This window comes from Abramis brama, assembly GCF_963993115.1.
Source record: "Abramis brama genome assembly, chromosome: 16".
In the NCBI taxonomy this organism is placed as follows: Eukaryota; Metazoa; Chordata; class Actinopteri; order Cypriniformes; family Leuciscidae; genus Abramis; species Abramis brama.
The window spans coordinates 23864835-23885720 of NC_139978.1; the positions used below are offsets into that span (position 1 = coordinate 23864835).

The 20886-nt window shown below is 36.5% G+C and overlaps 1 protein-coding gene across 4 annotated transcripts in view; it reads right to left on the reverse strand.

Annotated features, from left to right (window-relative positions):
• cpne5a (copine Va) overlaps positions 1 to 20886 on the reverse strand; it is a 78618-nt gene that overhangs the window by 14673 nt on the left and 43059 nt on the right. For 2 of the 4 annotated variants that reach the window (XM_084138853.1, XM_084138852.1), the window contains 8 exons: positions 17166 to 17269; positions 16759 to 16863; positions 12070 to 12111; positions 11710 to 11785; positions 10709 to 10762; positions 8890 to 8951; positions 871 to 917; positions 574 to 755 (listed from right to left, as the gene is read on the reverse strand). In XM_084138853.1, the coding sequence (XP_083994979.1) occupies positions 574 to 755; positions 871 to 917; positions 8890 to 8951; positions 10709 to 10762; positions 11710 to 11785; positions 12070 to 12111; positions 16759 to 16863; positions 17166 to 17269 (672 nt within the window). Of the gene's footprint in view, positions 1 to 573; positions 756 to 870; positions 918 to 8889; positions 8952 to 10708; positions 10763 to 11709; positions 11786 to 12069; positions 12112 to 14936; positions 15010 to 16758; positions 16864 to 17165; positions 17270 to 20886 lie in introns of those variants that run through there. The other 2 variants (XM_084138854.1, XM_084138855.1) reach the window with 2 other exon arrangements.

Here is a 20886-nt window from a genome sequence, read left to right on the forward strand (position 1 = left end):
CTTCAAATGCACCGTCAAAACTTCCTCTAGTGTATCACCCTTAGGGATCTCAGTATCTGCTCAGTATTTTATGATTCATTAGATAATTATTCATGCTCTAAAGCAGCAAGAATGAAAATGAACAGTCATGATCCCAAGTTCCAGCTCAAGGAAAGAGGGATGAGAAGGAGGAGTAGCTGATGAAGGGGGAAAAAAAAGAAAGAGTGAGCGAAAACTAATTAAGAGACTCAAAATGCTTGACGAGATGAGGGTTTGGCACACACACATCATGAATGCTTGGGTAACATTAATGAGCAGGAGTGTCAAGAGCGCCTTATTTACACATTACACATAGATGAAACCAAGCATTCCTAATTACAATATCATCAACATATGTGCAAACAACTAAATAAATACCTCAAAACAACCATACACAACCTCACACATAAAATTTCACCCACAGGATAAAGCAACATTATTCAGAGTGTCTAAAAAAAAACCCGGCACGTATTTAGGACTCGAGCAGAAATGACTCTGGATATGTGCCAGCTAGCTGTGAAATCCACATAATCTATCTTATCTAGGAACAGGTACCAGGGGAAATTCATGGGAAACCCGGCCATCAGGAGGAAGTTTGGCTCCAAAGCCCAATGCAGGGAACATCTTATCGCTGTCATAGTCTTGAATGATCTCGCCCACGGCCTTCAACGCCATGGCATACGCGTTCATCTGATAGGGGTTCATGTAGTGCAGGGAGGTGGACTGTGAAGGGTTCCCTAGAGGTTAAAGAGAGATGGATCATGAATTAAGGCCAAATCTGATTCAGATATGTTAGCCAACAGCATGGAGAACAAACTCAAAACAGGAAACAATCATCACGGAAAAAATTACCATTGGAGGCAGTGAAATCAATGGCCACTGTGAAATGGATCTGAGTGCTAGAATGAGAGAAAGAGAGACGGTAAGAATATCAAATGAAAGCATTTAAATTGACATTACAGATGTGAGAACCTGAAGCTGAAGCTCAACAAAGGTGATGGATCCTGATTCACCCCAACCCGTGGCGGCACATGACATTTCCTGCTTCAAAACACACCAATGTTTCCACTCCTGCTGTTCGAGGGGTTGGTGCAATTACCATCTCCAGCCCTGCATTGTGCCGTCTCTCACCTGACAGGCAGGCAGCCAACCTCCCGCTCAGCAGCCAGACATTCCTCACAATCAACTCTGCCTGGTGGGCAGATCCAACATCTGTGTAATCACACTTCTCTTTGCTAATTTTTTTTAATTAGAGCAACAGTGAAACTGGTCTCAGAACAGCAGTCGACAAGCTTTCCACACACAAAACTGCCAAAAATCATGGATTCTCTCACAACTCTGCTTCTGAATTAAATCTGTATTGTCCTCTAGCCAGTCTCTCTGCAGGACAAGCATCTGTAATCCAGAATTAAGCTGGAGTTCCCACTGATTTCAATACAGAAAAACGGAAAGCTTGCCGACTGCTATTTCACTGTTTCGACCAGTTTCACTGTTGCTCTAATTAAAAAAATTGAATTGAAGTATATATTTATTTTAATTATTATTATTTAATTTTTCATTTTCAGAGTTTTAGTTTATTCCAGGCTCAAGTTCAATTTTGGTTGGATATAGGGTAGTGCCGTAACAACATAAAAATGTCCCAGTCCTGCTTTCCCTTAACTTTCCTGTCAGTTTTCCACTATCATAAATCATACATGGCATGTAAGCCATTAAAATAAAATAAATACAAAAATATAAATATGCATAAATTTTGTCTTCATAAAGCATTATTCTTTGTAAAGCTTATTTAGTACAATATACAGTGAGGAAAATAAGTATTTGAACACCCTGCTATTTTGAAAGTTCTCCCACTTGGAAATCATGGAGGGGTCTGAAATTGTCATCGTAGGTGCATGTCCACTGTGAGAGACATAATCTAAAAAAAAAAAAATCCAGAAATCACAATATATGATTTTTTAACTATTTATTTGTATGATACAGCTGAAAATAAGTATTTGAACACCTGTCTATCAGCTAGAATTCTGACCCTCAAAGACCTGTTAGTCTGCCTTTAAAATGTCCACCTCCACTCCATTTATTATCCTAAATTAGATGCACCTGTTTGAGGTCGTTAGCTGCATAAAGACACCTGTCCACCCCATACAATCAGTAAGAATCCAACTACTAACATGGCCAAGACCAAAGAGCTGTCCAAAGACACTAGAGACAAAATTGTACACCTCCACAAGGCTGGAAAGGGCTACGGGGAAATTGCCAAGCAGCTTGGTGAAAAAAGGTCCACTGTTGGAGCAATCATTAGAAAATGGAAGAAGCTAAACATGACTGTCAATCTCCCTCGGACTGGGGCTCCATGCAAGATCTCACCTCGTGGGGTCTCAATGATCCTAAGGAAGGAGAGAAATCAGCCCAGAACTACACGGGAGGAGCTGGTCAATGACCTGAAAAGAGCTGGGACCACCGTTTCCAAGGTTACTGTTGGTAATACACTAAGACGTCATGGTTTGAAATCATGCATGGCACGGAAGGTTCCCCTGCTTAAACCAGCACATGTCAAGGCCCGTCTTAAGTTTGCCAATGACCATTTGGATGATCCAGAGGAGTCATGGGAGAAAGTCATGTGGTCAGATGAGACCAAAATAGAACTTTTTGGTCATAATTCCACTAAACGTGTTTGGAGGAAGAAGAATGATGAGTACCATCCCAAGAACACCATCCCTACTGTGAAGCGTGGGGGTGGTAGCATCATGCTTTGGGGGTGTTTTTCTGCACATGGGACAGGGCGACTGCTCTGTATTAAGAAGAGGATGACCGGGGCCATGTTTTGCGAGATTTTGGGGAACAACCTCCTTCCCTCAGTTAGAGCATTGAAGATGGGTCGAGGCTGGGTCTTCCAACATGACAATGACCCGAAGCACACAGCCAGGATAACCAAGGAGTGGCTCTGTAAGAAGCATATCAAGGTTCTGGCGTGGCCTAGCCAGTCTCCAGACCTAAACCCAATAGAGAATCTTTGGAGGGAGCTCAAACTCCGTGTTTCTCAGCGACAGCCCAGAAACCTGACTGATCTAGAGAAGATCTGTGTGGAGGAGTGGGCCAAAATCCCTCCTGCAGTGTGTGCAAACCTGGTGAAAAACTACAGGAAACGTTTGACCTCTGTAATGGCAAACAAAGGCTACTGTACCAAATATTAACATTGATTTTCTCAGGTGTTCAAATACTTATTTGCAGCTGTATCATACAAATAAATAGTTAGAAAATCATACATTGTGATTTCTGGATTATTTTTTTTAGATTATGTCTCTCACAGTGGACATGCACCTACGATGACAATTTCAGACCCCTCCATGATTTCTAAGTGGGAGAACTTGCAAAATAGCAGGGTGTTCAAATACTTATTTTCCTCACTGTATATTGTAACAAAAAATATATATATATATTGTGAGAAAGTGCTATACAAATAAAAAGAAAAAGGAAATTCTATTATAGAACAAATTCTAATACTGGTATTTTATATTTAGTTGGTTTTTGTTTATCTCTTGCATTAGATCATTTTATTCCCTATAAATTAACAGAGAGCACTGAGCCCACAGAAAACAAATGGCAAATCTGAACACCTGCACAACGGAAACGATTATACGATAGCAAGCATGTTTTTCTGCTGCTGATGGGATACAACACTTGCACAGATAACCTCTGAAGCACCGAAAAATATTATAATGACATCTAATATCTGCATCTCAAAGGCATTCCTCTTTCAGCATGAACTTTCAGCGTGTGCCTGCTGTGCAAATGAGAAATGAGCTTTGGACGCAAATATATTGTTGGAAAACATGGAGTATGAGGTCAGTGAATATTTGTGAAACGTTTCCAAACATACAAAGAAATCATCCTCTGATGCAAGCGGGTAAAAAGAAGAAACGAAATGGGGGAAAAAAACATTTTAAATGAAGGCCCTGATCAGCAGGCAGCGACTACAGCTGTCATTCATATGCAATCCCTGCGGCGAGATGTTTTCTTAAGAGCTGATTCATCAGTGATGATGGGTCATCGGAGAGTAATTAAACATTCACTGTACATCCACAAACATGACCACAAATAATGAGTGATTCTGGCCAAATCACATTCATAGGTAACACAAGGGTATTGTGTTTATGCAAAGACCTTGGGTAAGCACCAAAAAAACTGCTTCCTTTTTATCAGCCCTTGCTTTTTTTTTTTCTTTTTTTTTTACTCAGCACAATATAAACAGGATGGCAGGGGGGAGCAGCACAATGGCGATGTGATTAACAAGCTCTGTGCATGCTCCTTTATCTTCATTTCTTTTTTTTCTGTCCATCTCAAGTTTTTTTTGTGATTATCACTGATGTCTCCAGGCACAAAGTCTGGGCTGGTTCATTAATCTGCATTATATCGGGAACCTCAACAGCTCCTGTGCTGGAGACGAGAAAACTCGGAGAGCTTTTGAACCGGAGCTTTCATATGAAGAACATTTATCTTAATGGTGGAATTCTGAATGCCATCTGAAAAAACAGCTGGAAAAGAATGATATAGAATGATGGGATTGTGCCTGTCACATTAGCAACAGTGCAGATGGATGTATATATATATACAAACACACACATACACAGATATATAAACATATGTGCAACTTGATCCAAGAACACACAACTCTGCAATGCAGCAGTTTAGAAATTCCTTGCTGTATTGTTAAGTTACGTATCTTCTTGTGTCTTTAAGGCTATATTCCCCTCATGAGTTCTTTAATATATTTGACACAACCTCTGGACCAGGATGAAGTGAAATCTGATTTCAATCGATGTTTTGTAAATCAATTATCTGGATTTAAATAAATAAGAAGAAAACAAACAACACTTGGTGGATTGAAGTGCGTAACAAAACACAAGAGAAAAGGCCGAAACACCGTATATCGTTTTCGTTTATGAATTGGGTTGTAATCCATCTGCACATTATTTTTTCAGTGGCCTTCAAAAAAGTGGTGGGGACATGTCCCACCTATCCCAACCGCAAATTACACATACGGTAAATTTGGTTTCTTTACATGAATTTAGGATGTTAAAAAAATCACAGTCTTTGCAAGCAAGTCTTTGCTTGCTGTTCAAGAAATATATTTTTTACCAATAAATACTGAGCTTAAGGCAAGATATACTGTAACAAGCAAAACCATTGTTTTTTCAGGCACCTGTCAATTTTGAGATTTTGCTTCCATAACTTATACTGTATTTATGTCTATAGATTTCAATAACAATATATATCTTTAAAGGTCGTTTTCAAATACGTTTTTTCTCCTGCACTGAGCCAGAAATCTCCACTTTAGTAGCACTTTTGTATATGCCAAACTTTCCAGTTGTATTCCTTTATATATTCCGAAGGTTTTGCAGAAGGACTTCATATATCATATATCATTCACCTGATGATATAACATTTTAATCCTAAAAACATAGTGAAAATGTTTAGGGTTTTTTTCTGGCCGATAACAGCATTTTATATGGAGTCATAAAAAGAGATTAAAAACCTTTGAATCTAATGTCAACAAAATGAAACAAGAATTTTGAACCTGGCTTTGTCCAATGTTCAGATATCTGTTTAGAAAATGCATGCAAATTAGAGCATATTAGGTAATGCATCATTTGCATATTTAAATATAACATTTCAGAAAACTTGTAATACAAAACAACTGTATTAATGTACTGTGAGAAATCAACTGGGGAAAGTATGGTGACATCTTTTAGTTGAAAGTTTTAACCTATTCACCTGTCTTGCCTTTATATAAATGAAAATAATTAGTCTAGAAAAAAAAATTCTTCCTGCAGTCCATTTCTTTTCAAAAGCATGATTAAACATTTAATAGGCTCCTTGGAAAGGGTTTTGAATTTTACATTAACTCTGAGAGCTACCTTTCTGACCTGCACTAAATTAACACCTCACTCAAGACACGATTCTTTCACTCAATCGCAGAAGTAAAAAGTGAATCCATCATACTCTCTGAAGCAGGATATGTTGATTTACCAGCCAGAAGAGTAACATATATAGTCCTCTCTATAAAGAGGAAAGTGAATGAAACATGTAGCAATGGGAAATCCATACAAAGGTCTGCTTTCAACGTCAGTATTAAAGGTCAGAGTCTGATGGAGAAAAATAACAAAGGTGAAAACCTGACAGAAAGCAGTTTGAGTGTGGATAGAGTGATCTGACTCTGTGTGAACTGAACGTGGCATGTCAGAGCGATTACTCTAGTGTGAAAGGTCAGCCACGTCTTTTGGATAGTAGTAGATAACAGTCCACACACTTTATGACCTCTCTCTTTTAATTTTTTTCGGCTTTTGCCACATTTATTTTTGACCTTAGTGACAAAGAAAAATATTTTATATCCCCAAACTTATTTCCCCTAATAAAAGATCTTAATGACTACTTTTGTCTTGTTTTCCATTAAAAATATCTAAACATCCTTAAGATACACAGCTGTTCAAAAGTTTGAGGTCAGTATTTAAAAAAAAACAAAAAAAACATTAATTTTTTCAGCAAGGATGCATTAAATTATTCAAACAATTAATCAAACATGACAGTAAAGACATTTATAATGTTGCAAAAGATTTCTATTTCATATAAATACTGTACTTTCTATTTATCAAAGGATCTCGAAAAAAAATGTATCATGGTTTCCACAAAAATATTGATAATAGTAAGAAATGTTTCTTGAGCACCAAATCATCATCATAGAATGATTTCTGAAAGATCATGTAACACTAAAGACTGGAGTAATGGTGCTGAAAATTCTGATTTTCCATTACAGATGTAGTGTCTCTCAAGGTGATCAAGTCAGCTCTAGGCCTCAGCAAAGCTTTTAACTTTTGACTTCATGTTCTGTAAATCACAGCCCTGGCTCCAGTGAGTCTGTACCGAATTGCCCTTGTTGTCACATTAATTTCCTGGCAAATGCTAAACAGAAACACCTTTAAGTTCCGTGGTGACTTAAAAAACACACAAATAAACGCCGACTACACTCATCGGAATACACATAACTCACACACACAAGTTGAGACTTGGGCATGTGCCCATGTTATATTAGCCTAGTTATGATTCTTTAGTTATGTTAGGGTAATTTTAAATGCTTATATTCATATGGGAGAATGTTGCACTCATTTAATGTCTTCACATTTGGTATTAAAATGTCCCTCTCTTTATGCCTTGATTAATGATGTATAATATGTTACGATAAAATGCATTATATACATTTTTAAGGTTTAAGGAGACAAAGAAATTAATTTCAGGTAATTTCAGAAAAGATGTGTGTGCATTGATTTGTCCTTATAAGAGACGTACACTAGAGCATCTTCGCTCATTTTGCTAATTTTTTCTTCTTCTTCGGATGAGACAACACTCTCCTGACTTTCCGGGAGCTCACTTTCAAGCTAAACCTTTTTTTAAACATCCCACGAACGACTCAATCTCTGGAGAAATCCAACTAAGGTTCAGCTCACGAACGCACAGAGAGAATCTCCGCACACACGCATCCATCCTTACTCCGCACAAAAACCAATGCAAGTATTCATTTTATCGATCTTTAGATGCGTTTGATTCTTTGCTGGCTCTCAAAGGTTAACTGTTTGTGATATTTGCCATCTTCTCTATCTTTCTTTCTTTAATTTTGGTTATTCTGTGTATATACATCCTTTGCTTAAGTTTGTTGTATGTATTTGTATAGTTCCATTTATTAAAACCATATAAATAAACATCACAATTGAACATTTTCCACATAAGCATCATGGCTCAGTAAGTCTAGAACATGTACGATAACCACTAAGTCTTTTGTCCTTCTCTCGTAAGCTGATGTGACGTAAGCTGATGTGAATTTCAAGCAAATTATTATTCTTAAAGCAAAAATTTGTTTTGAAGAATAACGTAGCCTACCACAGCGCAAGATCAAAGATTAATTCAAAAGCACATTCTTCAGTGTCACATGATTGCTTGGTCACAGGTGTGTTGCTTAATATTTTTGTGGAAACCATGATAAAAAAAATTCAATTCTTTGATGAATAGAAAGTTAAAATGAACAGCATTTATTTGAAATAGAAATATCTTATGACATTATCAAATGTCATCTATAAATGTCAATTTTGATTAATTTAATGCATCCTGTTAATCATGTCTATCAGTATATCTACCACCCCTATTAAAATTAATTAAGTACTAATTTCTTTTAACCTCAATTTATTCAATTCATCACCACACCAAACAGACAGGATACATCGCTAGCTTTAAAAACCAACCAGATGGGGGTAGCTTAATAAGCAGGATATTATTCAAACCTTGGATTCGGACATGCCCTGATGCCTTCCTACCTCCAGATACTGCCTGTCAATGCAGCTTTTTTCCAGTTTAGGACAAAGCCTTTAAATCAGAGATAACAGACAAGAGGGGCAAGCAGGTCATACGTCCTAATGCCAGATATATCAATGGATCAGAGTATAAGGTCAGCGGCCCTGAGATGTTTTCCCCAAAACTGGCATCCGAGCAGAAGGCCAGCCTTTCATCAGAGCAAACTGAAAAGGACCTGGCAACCCCTGAATACTGATTACAGTAACTTCAACAATAGCCGTGTTTGTTGTTCTGGTTTAGTATTTAAGGGGTTATTCGGGTCTTGTTTACTGGAACTCTTTCCCAAAGCTGTTTGATGAGCTGTTTGACGCCATTACAATGATAACATCTGAGTGGCTTCAGCAAGACTTTGACCTTTACATCCGCTGAGAGTGTTTACAAAAATTACATGTTGTGACGCTGAGATTTCAGAAGCATTTTAGAACAGGCTAAATACAGTACATAAGCGTTGAATGTGTGTATTTTCGCCCATACCCTGCTTTGATGTAGTCCAGGAAAGTGTGTTCGGCCTCCACCGAGAATGAAAGCATTGTCACCTGGGTAATTGAGCAACAAAGAACAGATGGTTTACAACAGCATATGCGCACAAACCACATCTGCAACGAAACAATCCATCATGGCATTATGCAAAGACTCTCTTCTCTGCTGTCAGTACCGCACAGTCTTTTTCATTAGTATTGTCATTAGACAACCAGGATCTTTCCATGTAGGGAGGAAGACAGGTGATGGACTATTCATTTGAGTTTTGATTAAAATCTCTAAGCCAATTCATGGCAGTTAATGCAGAGAGTCTTTGTGGATCATCAATCACTGTTATCCACCCGGACCTCTGATATTACTTTCTCACTGCTCCCCTTATCAAAGTATGAAGCAGAAACCACTATCCAGTCAAGGGACTTGGATCTCAGATTGTCAAGTAATTTATCTGAATAATAACCAGACATACAGAGTCCTTGTGGAATACAGCTGGGCAAATATATTTAGTGTTGTAAGAATGCAGTGAATTCAATGCAAAAAAATTAAAATGTTGCCTTGGCATCAAACTGAAAAAAATTAAGTTTAAAGGTACTGTATGTAATTTTTTTGACTGTACTAAAGCATAAAAATATCATAATATGTTTGCAGTTATTTAGGAAACATGCTAAGTTCACATACTCGTTTCTCTGAGAAACAACAACATATCACAATGGCTCTGATAACAGCCAGTTATTCTATTTTGAATTGTGTGTAAGTCTCCTCAGCTTTCATTGTTAATTGCGCTCTCTCCTGTTGAGTGTCTTCAATCTGGCAACCTGCCTGAGCATCGAGTCTGAGGAGGAGGGGGCGGGGGAAACAACTCTCTCTAATATTTTGAATTTGGACTGCAGTACCCATTTCAACCACTAGCTTATAGTCAATATTACATACTGCACCTTTATGATGAAGTACAAAAATGACTAAAACTAAAATTTAAAAGAAAATAAATTAAAGCTAAATGGAAATATTAAAATAAATAAAAAGCTTATTTAAATTTAATTTTAATTTGAGTTTAAGTAGTAACTAAAAATATATAAAATAAACCTTAATAAAATATTACTTTTAGTCAAAATATAAATAAATACTAGACTAGCAGCATGCCCGTTTTCATAATGAACTGAATATATATTTAAACTTTTCACTGTAACATAAAAGGTCTTTAACGTTGTGTTTTCCGCCAAAATAAAAGCATACATGTAGCGTAAAATCAAATAACATACTTATGAAATATTTATATTTATTTATTTTACAGTGCATTTGTTTCACAATTAATGGCTATTACTGTCCTAGGAATAATAATAATAATATACTATGTTAATATGTTAATAATATGTTTTCCTTTGTTTAATTTGCACACTGAACATGGGTTGGAACTCTTAATTATGAACTCTCAAAGTTCAACAGATTGATGAATTTAACATGTACAAATGATCTTCCAGTGGAGCATGTTCCTGGACCGAGGTTCACCCCCCACAGTCTAACTAAATCCTGTAGAACTAAAATAGCCCTGTTGCTAAAGACAGAAAAGCTTTTTTTCAGAGAACATATCTTGAATTGAGTTTTGTTCTTGGTTTCCATCTGCAAACCTTTTTTTATTATTATTATTTTAAGCATAAACCTCACTAAAATAATGTGATAAGAAATATAAACTTAATTCAAGCTATATTGAAAACAAATCGTATTATCTTATTATATCTAACATGTTAAAACATTTGTAGCCTACTAAAACAAAAAATATTTTTGTGTAGGATATTAAGAGAGCAAATTTACTACTCACTGTGCCAGAGTTGATGTATCTTCTCTTTTTGAGTTTCTTTTTAGAATTCACCACCTGAAATATAACATTTAGAGATGACACATCATTTACAGGAAGAGTGGGAGTGTGTGTGTGTGTGTGTGTGTGTGTGTGTGTGTGTGTGTGTGTGTGTGTGTGTGTGTGTGTGTGTGTGTGTGTGTGTGTGTGTGTGTGTGTGTGCATTTACTTTAAAAGACACAACTGTTCTAAATGTTCAGATGCTTTGACAAATCCAGTTCAGGTCAGTTACACAGGCAACCTTGGCTAACAGTTTGGAAACCAGGACACAGATGATGTGATTTGTATGGATTGGGGTTTAGCTGAACCGACACTGCAGCTGCTAGTGTTGTATGTCCGACTCAATCCCCAGGAAACCCCAAATCCTTTCAGCACACCGCTGGGACTGTCACACTCCTGTAGAACATCTTACCACCCCCTCACCCCACCACTGGGCTAATGCTAGGGTGAATACATACATACACACACAGCACTTTTATACACACCCAATCCCCTCCTCCTTTCTCACAAAAAAAAAAGATTGAGCTCTAAGATAAAATATAATAAAATTCAAGATCACAAAGTATATGTGCATTTTTAGCTCAATTTAAGTTGTGCACTCCAACAGGGATGATCCAGGTTGTCTGTGTCCACAATGTTAAAATACTATTTGAAAAGCCTACCTTAAACCAAACTTGCGCTTTGCAAATATACTTATGATATTAGTCTAATATTAATATTATTTATTTAAAATTGATGATAATAATAATCATAATAAAATATGTTAATGAATACTCTAAATATCAAGGGGATGTTCCAACCAAGCAAAGTCTCCCCTATATTTTTCAACAAGATAAGCTCCCATACACACATTCTTATTTTTATTTTTGCTATCATCACTTCATGAATCTAGAATCACCTCCTTTATATGAACACGATGGATCCTCATTGGATTAATGGATCAGTATCTGATTAACTAAACTCACCTCATACACGTTGAACTGACTCTGACCGCGAGAGAGCTCTCTGTAGCTAGTGGTGAACTCCCCGATAAAATCATGACTGAAGCACAAGGAACAACAAAGAGACTCTTACTGTCTGTGATGATGAAAATAGATGGATTTCAACTTATTTACAAAAGAGAGTGATCAGTATTTGTTACTGCCAGGCGTTTTAGAGCATGGGTTTCATGAATACTGCAGGAAGCTAGGAGGACATTTTTCCACTATGTTTATGTTTAATTAAATAAAATGATGTGTCAGTGATGTTACCAAATGCACATATTAGATCATGAGATCATATTACGTAAATGTGTAGTGTAAATAAACAAATGCGTGTTTTTCTACCTGCCATCTCTGTCCCAGTCGTACACCTCCACTTTAATTGACCTGAAAGATTTAAAACAGAGCATTTAGAAACATGGTGTGGCGATATGCCAGAAACTGAAAAGAGAAGCAGCAGCTGAATTGATGGATGCTTTTTGATTATAAAAAGGCTTAGAGATCCTGTCTCACTGTCTTTTCATCTCAACGCTAAAACCAACCAATTACAGGCTCTTATCCAGACAGTGCACTCGGAATGAAACAGCGGTCGGCAGGGAACGAACTCCCGGGTTGTGACACAGAGCAGCCCTGGAGCGTCACTTCACCTGACAGGACGCAGGCGAGTTTCATTTAAACATTAATTACATCTGAAGTTTTGAATAATTAGAACCTCATTCTGTTCAAAGTAAGTTAACGCGATCAATTACAGGGAGGCAGCAGAGATTTGTAGCCTTGTTAACAAAAATGGCTTTCAAGGGTAATAGCTCTAAACGTCATTTGGCGCCGAAGCATGTCACACACTTGTTATCACAAAATACAGGGATGTGCTTGTATTTACTGTTGCGATGAAAATTAATGAGCAAAAACAGACAACAGTCATTCTTTCCCTGTTTAATAATCAGCACACTGTATGTTGTGTTATCTTCTTGAAAGGATAGTCCAACCACAAATGACCCTTACTCTCATGTCGTTCCAAAACCTGTATTTTTTTTCTTCTCTAGAACACAAAAATAAATATTTTGAAGAATATTTCAGCTGTTTGTGTCCTTACAATGACAGTAAATGGGGTCCAAAAGAAACTCATTGTATGGACCATAAAACTGAGATATTCTTCTAAATATTTTCAATATTTTGAAGAATGGCATCATAAATGTTTACAGAATTTTCATTTTTGGGTGACAAGCCCTTTAACTAGCTAAACCAGAAAGCCTCCCTAAGGTCAAAAATCCTCACCAGAAATACCATGCTGGAAATTCATTCCGGTCTATTTGGTTATTCATTCTGGTCAGACTTGGTTATTTTTTCACATGATTATGCTAAAAAAGGTGGATTTGTACTTGGTAAATCAGGAAATTTCCATAATTGTAGGATGTAAAACATTATTTTGTACGGTTGCTTGATTAGAATCATTTGCTGCTGTTTACTCTGCAAAGGTAGTAATGAAATCTCAGTGGCACAAATGCATCATCTGAGTTTGGATGAGAGAATGGACCTAAACTCTGCACTGAGCACTGAGCATCTATTGAGTATTTCCATGGAGTACATGGAGAAACTCTCCATCTGTTGGTAAAGAAGACTGGTACAGCTCTGGAGTTAGAGAACAGATGTAGGCGATTCATCTGAGATCATATGGCACACATCCTGTCTATCAGTACTCAGATTCCCTGCAGACAGGCAACCAGTAGATTCACAGACCTTCAACTAAACAGCAAAAGGTCTGGTTCAAATTGCAACTTATTCTATACAAGTTTCTGATTGACATATAAAGTGACCAACCACAGTTTATTTTGTTTTCATGCCTAATCTGAAATATAATATAATTACTTTTCCCTACTCCAGTCTATTATTGTGGTATAATAAATAAAATTATGTTGTATATAGTAACACTTTTTTTCTTTTAAAAGAAATGAATACATATTAATTTATTCATCAAGGATGCATTAGATGGCAGTAAAGACTTTTACGTTATTGCAAAATCTTATATTTCAAATAAATGCTGTTCTTTTGAACTTACTATTCATAAAAAAATTGTGGAAATTTTTTTATTACAGTTTCCACAAAAAATATTATGCAGCACGATTGTTTTCAAAATTGATAATAATAAGAAATGTTTCTTGAGCACCAAATCATACTATCAGAATGATTTCTGGAGGATCATGAAAATTGCTGAAAATTCAGCTTTGCCATCACAGGAATGAATTACATTTCAAAATATATTCAAATATATATTTATTATATATATTATTATTTTAAATTGTAATAATATTTCACACTTTCACTGTTATTTGCTGTATTTCACTGTTATAATAAATTAAATTGCTGAACTTTTTAACAGTATACTGTTGAATATATTTTAATATTAATATTTTAAACATTTTAAATATAGCAAGTACTTTTTTCTTCTCAATTCAATTCAAACCAAACAAAAATAGACAAATATTGGAAAATGTATAGCCTAGACTAATTTCTGCACACATTTATCCACTAAAACCTGCCAAACATGACTATTTTTAGGACTACTGGAAACTTCCACAACTTTCTATCAATCTCCCAGAGTGTCGGAAACATCCGGAAGCCCTGAGGTAATTGACTCTGTAAAGTCTGAGACGTGTCCCTCAGGAGCTTTGCTGACTGACAGGGTTAAGTGCTGTTCTGTCTCTCCCCAAGATCACAGACAGATGCAGATCAGTTATGACACCATGGGCAAATTATGGCTTCCCCTCATGTCAATCAAACCAAATTTTCTCTCATTTGTTTAAGACCCCTGAAGAAGACCCTGCCCTCTTTTCTAACCTGATTGAAAGCATTTTCAACAAAGCATTTGTTTCAAAGAAAAGAATAAGATATACATCCAGAAGATGCACACTGATGGTCAGCAAGACAGATAATGCTTTATGTTCTAAAAATAACTTGAGCTTTCGATTCATATTAGCAAAGCCTGAGCAGATCATCAGTACAACAGCACTCTGTTACAATAAAATGAATCAAATAATGTCATAATAGCATACTTTCTGCCACATTACTGCTTAAAAGTCATTATTATTTGCTATTCTGATTTGGAACCAATATATTAGGATCTGCATAACATCTAAAACTTATTATGGACCTTTTTCTGTTGAAAAAAATATACCAACTACAATATAAATACTCCTCTTAGCTTGCATCCTTACAGCAGGCAATAATTAGCATAGCACCGCAACAGCTGGAGCTTCCCTTTCCTTTTTCTTTCTCTTGTTTGCTCTGTCTCTCTCACACACAAGGGATCAGAGGCCAGGTGGGGACTGGGTGGCAGGTGGTTCTGTTCCCTGTGTTCTGATTGGCTATGACAGCTCTCAGACGACACACAGCTGCCAATGCGTCTGCAATCCTCACCCTTGCCATGAAAATGAACACACAAGGGCTGCGTTCCAGTCCAAAATTGTCATGCCCTTCACTCGCTAACTTCCCTCCGTCTCGTTCACTCGGATGTGCGTCATTGCTTACGCTGCATGAGTGCCCACTACTGGCGGAACCTTTGCAATAGGCTGAATTGAAACGTGCTAAGCCCTTGTTCACTTGGAATGCTTAGGGAAGTTCGCAAGTGCCTGTCTAAAAGTGGACTGGAACGCAGCCAAGTATAGCCTAAGAAAGGGGTAGGCAAGGTCTGTCCTGGAGTGCCGCTGTCCTCCAGAGTTTAGCTGCAACCCTGATAAGAGAAACTCACCTGTCTGTAGCATTAGTAATCCTGAAGACATTGCTTAGCTTGTTCAGGTGTGTTTGATTAGAGCTGGAGCTAAACTCTGCAGACAGCGGCACTCCAGGACCGATGTTGCCCGTCCCTGGCCTAAGAAATATCACTGAACACAACAATCTGTTTGACACACTAGAAAGCATATAGGCCTATGTAGACCAACAAAGAAACAGTGTAGTGCAAACACACACACAAATATATGCTACACAGAAAGTAGAAAGCAAAAATAATGTGTCCTTGTAGAGCATAAATCACAACAGTGCAGCACCGTGAACAGGGCTGTCTGTGATCAAATAATGCTGATGCAATGAGCAGTCGGGTCTCAATGTGCGACTGAATCAAAGAGTACAGGGACACGATCCCTCTCGACACACACAATCCCTCTCGACACGCACATACACAGGGTCTTATTCAGTAACAACAGCATTCTCACGCTAGATTTCCACAGGATTCACAACAGCATATGCACACAAATGTGCTCTTATCCTCATTCTTATGTAAAACCCTCACTGCTAAAATGAGTCAAAGTAACGGAGTGCGTACCCACAGAGTAATTAGCATAATTCACACCCAAACATCTCTAAATAAGGCTATTCCACATACTAACACCTTTTCATAGTCCTAGACGACAAATGATCGACTGCATATCAGAATAAACAATAACACAGTTTTGTTACTCTGAAAAAAGACATAAACATAGTTACTTTTATTCTTAGTTATATTAAAAATATATTAAAATGTTATATTAATTATATTAAAATTAAAATCTAAAAAAAAAACGTAATGATAATATAAGTAATAATAGTAATTATATTATATTATATTATATTTATAAGCAATAAAAAGGCCCAAAAGATTTTATTCCAAAAATATATTATATTACACTATATTATATTACATTACATTACATTATATTATATTGTTACTATTATTGCTAATAATATATTTTTTTTTTGAATATTTGAATTTGATTAATATAATATAATATAATATAATATAATATAATATAATATAATATAATATAATATAATATAATATAATATAATATATACTTTTCTCTGAATTGTTTATGTCTTTATCCTAAAAAAAATCATCCTACATTTAAAAAAATTTATTGACACATCATAATTACAGTGTGAAAGCTTTTGCACACTGGTTTTACGTGCATGCACAGTTGGTACGAGACCTGTTAACACTGGTGACAGGCATAAAGCATCAGTGCATATTGACATGCATGTCTGTTTGTGTATGTGTGAGTGCACCTGTCATAATCTCCATTGCAAAGCGCTCTGACAGGGATGGTGAACGCCTGCCAGACAGGGTTCAGTGTACTCTTTACCACTTCAGTTTTATGGCAAATAGTGAACCTAAGCAACAAAACACAAAGATGAGAAATTCAAACAAAGCAGTACGCACTGTATAATTACATTTTATTATATATAGGTTAGAAGTTTGCATATTGATAAAAGTACTAAGTGAATGTTATTGGCTAGAACAATTTTCAAAGACATTCCTAAGACCCAGACCAATTTTCTTCACCTCTCCTTAGACATGACTTCACAAAAAAGAAGACATGCACATTTCTCGTACATGCTTCGCTGTCTGAGAGAGTGCTGTGAATCAATGAGAGAGAAAGAGAGAGAGAGAGAGAGAGAGAGAGCTAACTCACGTTCCGTCCTCATTACTTCTGTAGAACACCATGAACGGGTCAGAGCGGCCAAAGAAGTCTTTCTTATCCAGCTTATTGGCACAGAACTGCATTGTTGCACAGTCCTGTGGGAAGAGAGAAAGAAGAAAAGAAAGAACATGGGGGGTGGAAGGAAAAATGGAAGGTAAGAGATTGAAAGAGTGCAGAGAGCAGCTAAATCTAGTGAAATCAGAGGCACATTGCTTTTTCTTGAGCAGCTTAGATGAATGGCGAGGGTCTCTGGACATTCAGGCGCAATTCACCCCCACCATGACTCTATAACATTTTACATTTTAGTTCAACATTTTACAAAATCATGTGCTCCAGACAGCAGCGTCTCCTTCATTCACCTTATGATTTTTGGTGGGAAAAGATTTAAAGCTAAAACAACTTTTTGTTTAAAAGTTTAAAACCATTCTGGAATAAATCATTCGCTAATAAACGATTCATCCCACAAATACCACTGACCCTGGCAGCGGCTCAATATTTAGCTCTCAAGAAACATGGCTGACCCTTGTTTAATCAGAATATTTCAAGCCATGTCAATACTGTCGTCTGAATACCTGACGTCTTTTCCAATGACTAGATTATAATGTTTTTGTTGACTGGAGCAATTTTATGCTAATACATTTTTCAAACAGTTTATCATGAGGTAGTGTTACCCAACAACATCTCTAACAGAGTGGTAAGGGATTAAGTCAAATCCCTGACCCCTGGATCCCTTGAGATTTATAATAATTTAATAATACTAAAATAACACTTCACATGAATCAATATACTAATTTAATTATTATTATGACATCATTTTACTGTAATACATACACATTTTTGGGATGGCCCCTAAATGGCTATTTTATGGCCCAAATGGTTAATCTGTGCCTGCCATCAGCAAGCATCAATTCCATTTGAACCAATTAGCCACTAAACACTATCTTGCTTTGAGAGTGCCATTCAGAGAATGATCAAATTGTAGGCTGGAGTCAGTGAGAAGAGAGGAAGAGTGAGTGAGAGGAGAGATTGAAGAAGAACTGTAGAAGCTTTCCAAAGGAATCAGTCACAAGACACTTCGTCCAGTGTGTACTTGGTAAATTACACTCCAGTAATGACTGCATTGATCAGCGAACATAAACAGAAGCTCTTGCGGAAGCTCAAACGTGCTGCGTAGCACACGAGAATGAACCTCATTGGTTCTCGCAAGTCAAGCGTACATGCTTAAGCTTCCATTGGTTTACCACAACTGATGTGTGAATTGATAAATGTTTATGTGAATAAAAGCCTAAATTCAATCTGTTCATCATATAAAGCGATCGTGTCTCCTCAGAAAATGTGGACTAAACTACTCGATTCATACGGATTAGTTTTAAGTTTCAGATCTTTATTTGTGTTCCGAAGATGAACGGAAGTCTTACGGGGTTGGAACGACATAAGGGCGAGTAATTAATGACAGAATTTTCCTTTTTGGGTGAACGAACCCTTTAACAAAATGGAGACAACGTCATTAATCACAATGGTATGATGTGTGGTATTTGATACAAAGTCATTAAAACTAATGGTAGGCTATATGTACTGAGACTTTTTGTGCTAGTCTAGGGACAATTTACCTCATATTTGATGGACAAAAGAGCACTAACTTTTTATTAGTAATGTAGGCTTATACATTGCTCGAATTGTTTCTTGACTGAACTAAACCACAGTGTGAGGAGGACTTTTCGTATGATTAACGGGTCTATTAAAACCAAGCATTCAAAATGATTATGATCCCATAAATAGAAACTTAGCAAAATCAATCCAAGCTGAAAACAATTTGAGCAGAGAAAAGCAAAATATCAACCTAAGCTAGCTCTGAATCCAGACTCTATGAATTGAGCAATCAAGCATAAAGTGACAGTTTTCTTGGAAATGCTTTCTTCAGCAACTGTAAACAATTCAAGGATTCAAAGCCCTTCACATCACAGCTAAAGCTTCCTGTCTTTGGCCACGTTGTACTTCATAGACGAAATATTTCACTCATTATTTGGGGTTTGTAGGTTTTATCTGGTCTTTGAATGTGATTCCGCTATGTAACTTCTTGGAAAGAGACAGACTTTTGAAGATATTTGCAAACCTTGTTCTCGCTAAAATTAGAGGTTTCCTCTCCACATAGTGCATTTCCTCATAGATGTTCTTTGCATGTACCTGATCAAAACCTGGCCTTTCATAACATCCTGTAAAATCTTTTGATCTACCATGTGAAATATATATATAGATCAAGCAGATGTACCAATCTATTACCCTCAAGCAGAGGGGAAAAGCTCTTTGGGCATTTCAAATGAGCTTGAGTGTGGCTGGGAGTGTGTGCATTAGATCGCTCAAATGAGCAGCCCTTTGTGTGTGTTTGAGCCTGTAGTCAACACAACATAGCCATTTACAACCTGGAAAAGCTGTAATTTACTCTGTGCTGCTATTTCTGCTATTTAATGAGTACTATCACCGGTGACAGAGTAAACTTTACTAGACAGCGAAATGAAACCAGAACAGTCCTGTGAGAAGACATGATAAAGAGATGGGACAAATAAATTTTGTCTTTTCCTGGATCACTGACCGCCTTAATCTATAGAGCCATGGCATTGTTATATTTTACCTTGTAGTCTGAAGAGAGTGAGATAAAATAAAACAACTGTGGACTTCAAAACAATATCAGTTCATAAAAAATTCTAGTACTTTATCTTTGCTGGCTGCACTCAAAAAAACAACAATTGTAGTCAGAACAGATTGGTCTATTCTTTTAATGAATTTCACAAATTCATTGTGAATAAACTTTGAATCCATCAAAAAAGTCCATCTTATTTGAAATAAAGCAAGAATTCATGAATTCAATTAAATTTAAATTTAATATAAATATAATAATATAATAAATATGAAAAAAATATATTTTTATAAATTTGATATCGTATTGTATATTAAAATAAAACACTATTCTACATGGTCTGATTGCTCACCACACCTATTCATCAGTCCATATGCATGTCTACAGAACCAGCTTTCATCAAACGCCACTTAATTAGCATTTTATTGCTTATCATTTTTCCAAGCCATCACTCCCATTATAAGAAGCCTCTTAACATATACATCTAGTGCTATTCACTGACACCATCTCAGACCCTTCAGTATCCAACAGCAATCAACACTTGATGTCAGAACAAATATAAAATGCAGAAGCAGAATATTAGATTGGATGCTTGATCCTCTTCAGTTTGTTAGGCCCTGACAATCAATGCAGGTTGTTAACAAGAGTACAAGACATGTAGAATATGTGTCCAAAGTACTTCAAAGAGCATTCCAAGAATTCATATGGATGAAAAATTCAAGGATTCCATGATCATGTGGTTCAATAAGAGCTGGTCTTAAAATACTAGCTTAAAGCATTCAGGAGAACAAGGGAAACAAACACAGCCTTCACTGTGTACTAGATCAAACGTTCTTACAGTACCCAATGAGCAATGCTCTTCACTACTGAAAGCGCTGTCATTTTTCAACTGCTGCTCCATCAGCCCATGTTCTGGTTTTTATTTAGATAATGGCAGAGATAAAGTAAATGGCCAATTTAAAAGAAGGTTAATAATTCAAGTTAGAAATATTAAATAATGATGCAAACCTGTGACTACAAATACCAAGGTTTTCTGTTATTCCATTATTTATGCTTATAAAGCATTTTGTCAGTAAA